We start from the raw sequence: 7,013 nt of genomic DNA on the forward strand, positions 1-7,013 counted from the left end.
AAACTAACCTAACTCATAACAGATTCCCAGTTAATAAAGACAGCGCTGCAATACAGTCACAGCTCTCCAGTTTCATTTTTCAGACAAAAATACCAAGAGAAATGTTTAATTGTGTTAACATTTGGGTTTCGAGAACTTATCTTCGGCCCTTCTATCTTAAAAGTGACATATACAAAATCAACTTTAGCTAGCTTTTCATTTTACTCTCCCATCGAAAATATGCATAATTTCTTTTTTTTAAATTATGCATGATATGTCCACTTTAATTTCCACAAAACCAACCACAACATATGAATAAAAGCGCTTATCCACCAGAATACCACATTGTGAAGTGAAATTCAACACTTTTGGTCGTTGGGTTCAGTGCTACACCATCCCGTGACGTATTTGTTTGAGTCTCCTCGTATTCCGCCCCTTCATTGGTCGGTCAGCTTGTTGTCGGCATGGACGCTGTTGACGCTGTTGTAGCTCCTCGCCGCGCTGTTGTGCGATGCGTTGAGCGGGCTCCTCTTGAGCATCCGGTTGATCAGGCCGCTGTAGGTCTTCCTGTACTGGTGGCGGAGCAGTGAGTAGACAAACGGGTCCGTGGCCGCCTTGCTGTAGGCCAGGCACTTGGACAGCGCGCCCCAGTGGGGGTTAATGGGCCCCGGGCTGAAGAGCTCCACCATTCTACCTCAGAGGAGAAGGACAACCGGGGGAAGGCAGAGTCAAATACACACACAGCGAGGAAAACACGGATGAGTGGAAGTGAGCTAAGGGGCGATATAATGCTGCGTAAATGTCAGACTGCGAAATGCCAGTTCTCTGAAGGCACACGCAACAGCTCATACAGAACTTAATTACTTTAGGATTAAGCACTCTTGTTTGGAAGATTGCTAGAATAGTGCACTACAGTGAAGTTGTAATGGCTGAAAACTTAAAACGATGCAAGATGTTTTATAGAAATTTACACTGTATGACTTTATCAAAGGAAGACCTCACCATATCACAGCAGGCCTAAAACATGATCAAATTCATTGTTCAGTTTTTAATATAAAAAGGAAGATTAAAGAAGATGAATAGCAATATTTTGGTGGTGGTGGTCGGACAGGCTGTTGGAGCAGATGGATGGTTAATAAATAAAGGAATATTCGGTTCCACAAGCGCAATATAAACCTGAAGGATTATTTTTGAAACCAGCCGCAAGTCAATGAATAGACAGAATGAAAAAGGGAGTTTGGTTTAGGTCAGTTGATTGATCACTGATTGTTGATTCAACGTTACTTGATTGAGTATTGACTAGTACTGTGTGAAACTGACTTGAAGTGATAATAGTACCACTTATTCAATAAGTGCCTGTTTGCTGCATGGCTGTTCATCTCGAGTCACATCTAATAACAAAATTATATTAAATGTATTATAATGGACGAGTAATTAATATCTGCTCTGTGTGCCCACATAGGCTTCTGCACAAAGAGAGATTGGGCCACGTTTACGCACCCATTTTTAATATACACAGATCCATGTCCATGAACTGGACATATTTTTAGATTTCCCCCTCATAGTTCCTAAGCAGCAGGCTTGTAACAGTGGCTGACAGGTTGCCAGTGCTAATAAAGGCAACACACCTAATGAAGCCCACTGATATTATCACACTGTAGCTCTCTTGTCATCACCTCAGCTGTTAATGTGGGCACAACTAAGGGGTGCCAGGGCACAAATTACGTCGAACTTTGTGAAAAGGAATATATTCATGCAAAATTCTTTATCAAGACAATTTTCTCACCGTGTAAGCACATATGGAGTGAAGCACACCACAAATGTGCCAATGAAGGTGCTGATCTTCTTGATGGCCCTCTGCCGCCTGCGTTTCTGCTCTTCCAGACATCGCTGCCTCACACTGCACACAGAGCAGCAGGGGAGCTTTATTACTACATGACATGACACACGCTACAATCATTTATTATTGGACTAATGGAAAGGTTTATGTACGTCATACCTCACAACAGGAGTGAGAAATCAAGCCTGAACAATAACATGAACTGCAGGGTACAATTACATGGAAGACTTTGATGGCTGTTGACATAATGTGAGGTTGGAGTATTCTCATGTCAATCAATACGCACAATGTGTTCCAATGACTTGTGAGAAACTTGTGTCAATGCAGCTGCACTGTGATTAGCAACATAATGTTTAGTATCCAATATATACAGTATATATAGCCTATATACATCTTTTAATTATATGGATAGTTTCGGACATTGTGGAGTTACCTTGGGTGAATGTCCACAAGCAGCACCAGCGTCTGCATGGTTATCACGTCGATGCGCTTACAATGGAACCGCGCTACTTTGAGCACCTTCATGTAGGTTACGCACAGCACTACCAGCGTGAGAAGGTAGCTGAGCGCGTGGAGGAGAACAGTGAAGATCACATACTGCGCCCCCGAGGCTCTGCCTCGCGCGTTACAGATAGTGCACGATGCGTAAAGATGATGGTACCCAAGCCAAGAACACCAAGACGCCACAGTGGAGAAGCACAGCGAGTGGATCCACGTGTATCCCAGTGCCATGACCGCGTCCCGGTGTCTTATCCTTGAATGATAACTTAGTGGGAACACCACGGCTACCCAGCGGTCTATGCTGAGCGCCGCCATGCTCAACATGGAGTTTGTGGTCAGAAAAGTGTCCAAGAATCCCACAAGCTGGCACAGCACACTTCCTCCGGGATGCCCGGTAGTGACGAGTCCCACCACAGTCATGGGCATGCTGGACACACTGAGCAACAGGTTACACGACGTCAGGTTGAGGATGAAGAGCGCCGGCACCTGCTTACGGATCTCTGAGTTGTGCCAAAAGCAGATCAGCACCACGACGTTGGACAGCAGTGACACCAAGATAATCCCTAACACTAACAGGGTACACGCTATGTCCACCGCGTGCATGGTGGGGACAGTCCTCAAGCAGCCTCTCTTCTCATGCTCCCCAAGACAGATTTCATTCACCGCCCTTCCGTGTCATGTCTCTCCAGTTACATCCACTGGCGTGTTGAAAACTTCTATGTTCTTGGTATTGGAGATTTCCCTTTAGTTTGAGTGGAGTCATTCTGTCAGAAACCGCTGCTGCGCTCAGCTCTCTCCCGTCACTTCACCCGGAGCCTCGAGTTTGTGCTGCGCAATTGCGCACTGAGCAGAGCTGTCCATGGGAACCTCGGAAAGTAAAGATTTAGTTAATCGCCACTCTAGACTTATTGTCCCATAATCTATTCTTTAACAACCCCTCAGAAACATAACCAAAATAGCATTTTCGAGTAGAAGTTGAAACAGACGCACTGTTGCGTGGACGGCGACAATGATGTAATGCGCGTCACGATGAGTAGAGCAGTGCAAGCAAATACAAGACACAGTGTCCATGTCTCCAAAATACAAATATTCGCTGTCTTCTTGCATTACACTAATAATAATAATAATAATAATAATAATAATAATAATAATAATAATAATAATAATAATAATAATAATAATAATAATAATAATAATAATAATGATGATGATAATAATAATTAAAGCCACAAGCGGCGATAAAGGCCCTCATCCCATGGCCGTGCAGTCTGCCAGAGCTGCTACCACTCAGGATCGTGTCCGTCTCCAGCCACAAAAATAACTTGCAATAATCTTGCAAAAGTAATTATTTTCAGCCCATAATAGAATCCACATGTTCCTGTAGGGGGCGCTATAGCATGGATCATCACTGTTATCTTGGGAATGGATTTTATCTCATACAGTGATTAAGTGATTATATATTCCACCCTGACCGTGGGGGGCATGTGGAATGTAAAGTCCTATCCCGCACCAGGGCTGCGATGTGGTGAATATGAAGTTTTTTTTTTTTTTTTTTTTTATATATATCTTTATTTGAATTGGGACAGTGCACAATAATCAACATGTGTTTCTTCAACATGTAAATGTGCCGGAGCAAATTTTCATCCGTAGTCACCAAATAGTGCCCTGTTCCCCATGACCCATTGGGTCATGGTGCTCAGCCCACAGGAGGCTGATGGGAGAGCACTCATGTTCCCTGTTCCCCACGCCCCAGGTGGGCAGTGTGGAACCGGAAGCTTCCAAGTCCCGTGCTCATATTCCAGGTTCTCCATGCCCCGTTGAGTCACGGTGCTTAACCCACCGGTGGCTGATGGGAGAACTCTTGTTGTTGTTGTTGTTGTTGTTGTTGTTGTTGTTCCCTGTTCCCCACGCCCGTTGGGTCCACTTTTAACTGTTTCATTCTGCACAGTTTTTGAGAAAAAGAATGAAGTATTTTGGTTTAATGTGATTCACTATGGCTACGAAAAAACTGCACCCTACAGAACAATCACACAGGATGGAGTAGAATCCACTATAGGAATGAGACTTTTTCTGGCCTAATAATAATAATGGCTTACACTGACTGACTTACTGAGACTGCTGCCCCCGCGACCCGGCCCCGGATAAAGCGGAAGAAAATGGATGGATGGATGGACTTATATTGCACTTTTGAATAAGCCTTTATTACCAAGTTTCCCAAAGTGCTACACTGTAGTATTTTTTCAGTCACACCATTATAGAGAACATCTAAACTTCACACAGGAAGGCCCCCCTCCAGCCTGGGATCGAACCCGGGACCTTCTAGCTGTGAAGCCCGAGCGCTAACCGCTGGACTATGCTGCAGATAGCGAATGTTTTATACCCAACAAAGCCAATAAAAAGCAGAGTATCATTTTTTGTCTGATTCTAAATCATAGCATTAAGTAAAATCTTTCTCATTCTGCTGGCTGAGAGACGGTATAAGAAGAACTCTCCCTCGCACTGAACTGCCTGCTGTTGCGAGCACCATCATCATATGCCCATGGTGCGTGTGTGTGCATGTGTGTGCATGTGTGTGAGGGAGTGCAGCTGCTGTGTGTACTGCCCACAGCCTGTAACATGTTTGTGATGGCCCCCGACCTCCAACATGCTGATGCTACAGTGTGCGCAGATGTGTTTAGCCAACAGCATGTGCACAAGAGTGGGGACGCGGAGAATGACCCGCGCTGTTATTTCTGCAGCAGTGCACCAGAGTTCAAAGGCTACCATAATACAAATGGTATGATAGTGCTTCATGTTGTGTTACTTACTTTGTCCATTGTTTTGATAAGATATTTTGAACAAAAAGTTGTTCAAAATATCTTATCAAAACAATGGAGACAGTTTTGGATCATTAAAATTGCTTGTCTGCTGAGCTGCTTTTTGTCTGTAATTCTTTCTTCTTTTTGCGACTTTTATCCCATAATCACATCTGCCTGCATGATGTTCATTTTGGAATCCATGGCACATTGTAAGAGCAGGACCTTTGCAGCCAATTACTCAGTGTGTGCTCCCACTGGCTTCCAACAGCCGCTATGTAATTCCAAAGATTGTGGCATTTAATTAATCTGCATGTACTTACTGCAAAAATCCAAACCAAGCCCAGTCTATTAAAAGAACCGGCGTGTTACAGATGGTCTGCAATGTTAGAAAACAAACATTGTGGATGCGCTAGTTTCTTTGTGATTATTTTTATTTGGACCATCTAAATGTTTCCTTGACACTGTAAACGGCTCCAATCTTATGCTCCACCAGTTCAGAACAAGTCACGATGCAGAAGTCATTTAGATCAGGCCTGGCTCTGCCTCACACCGAGATTCAAAGTCTGCAGAGATAAGGATGCCTCAGAGGGTCATTTTTAAAGCCTGGATTCACCGCATCAGCCTCTCAGCCACTCGTTGACTACAAGACTAGACCCATTTAGCAATGTCACACGGCGCCATACATCAACTAACACTCACATTTCAATTAACAGGCTCCAAAATGACTCATTTGCCCAAAACCATTTATTTCAGATTAGTTCCTGGTCCAAAATTAAACCGCATGAATCTTGATCTATTGAGTGTAATTTGAACAGATTTTTTCTTCAGGTTCAGTAAAGAGTTCGTTAGCAGTAGCGTACCATAAATTATCTCAAATGACAAATTGCAAAATGTTAACGTCGAAAGTTCTTAATTAAATTTAAGGATGGAGATTTTCACCTTTTACATGAACAGATGTGAATGACAGATTTGTGACTCTGCTCCAGGTCATCAGTCTGGGATCAAGTTTGGCCGAAAGACACGTCTGTCATACGTCTGAAATGTTGATGTTTTAGTTTTAAGGCTTGAAAGACAGAAGTTTACAGCTGCGATGCACACTGTAGAGCCTTGTATCCACCCAATTAGATCAGCACTTTATTAAGACACAGTCCACTTAGCAAAGTGCTCTCAGGGGTGCAGCGTATTTGTGTTAGAAACACCCACAGTTGTTCCATTTAAGAGTAAACAAGTCTTGTTATAATAATAATGACAAGAAAAGCCAACAGCAGATTTTATTTATTTATTTAGTGTGAATGTTTAATCCTACAACACATGCAAACATTGTAGAAGAAATGGCTGAATGTCTCCAGATATGAGGTAAACAAACCAGGCCTATTGCTTTTATGGATTACAATTGTGTTGTAGAATTATATTATAGTTAGAATTTTTCTTTTTATATGATGAAAAAGTGTTTGTATTTGATTTAGTTCTAGTTCTAGTTTAGGTAATGACCGAGAGGACAAGATCGTGGAGTTTCCTTCGCAGGGTGCCTGGGCGTACCCTTCGAGATTGGGTGAGGAGCTCAGTTACTCGGGAAGAGATCGGAGTAGAGTCACTGCTCCTTCACGTCGAAAGGAGCCAACTGAGGTGGCTCGGGCATCTGTTTCGGATGCCTCCTGGTCGCCTCCCTCGGGCGGGACGGGCTGGTGGGACTATGTCTCCGAGCTGGCCTGGTGTCGCCTCGGGGTCCCCCAGAAAAACTGGAGGAGGTCTGTGTGGATCAGGAAGTCTGAGTATCTCTGCTGAGACTGCTGCCCCCCCGGATAAAGCAGAAGAAAATGGATGGATTTAATCCTCAATCAGAAAGCAGAACTTGCCACATACTTATGGTCGCCAGCTCCAATGGCTCAAACCAG

The 7,013-nt window shown here is 43.7% G+C and overlaps 1 protein-coding gene across 1 annotated transcript; it reads right to left on the reverse strand.

The window, feature by feature from the left end:
• Window positions 1–340: 340 nt before the first annotated feature.
• LOC306965649 (G-protein coupled receptor 26-like) lies at window positions 341–3,289 on the reverse strand. The gene is made up of 3 exons (XM_079560169.1): window positions 2,253–3,289; window positions 1,766–1,879; window positions 341–669 (listed from the first exon to the last, which is right to left on the reverse strand). Exons 1-3 carry the CDS (start codon window positions 2,921–2,923, stop codon window positions 417–419), a joined length of 1,038 nt encoding a protein of 345 aa, XP_079416295.1. The 5' UTR covers window positions 2,924–3,289; the 3' UTR covers window positions 341–416.
• Window positions 3,290–7,013: the final 3,724 nt, after the last annotated feature.

Source organism: Gobius niger, assembly GCF_951799975.1.
Source record: "Gobius niger genome assembly, chromosome: 7".
Lineage (NCBI taxonomy): Eukaryota > Metazoa > Chordata > Actinopteri > Gobiiformes > Gobiidae > Gobius > Gobius niger.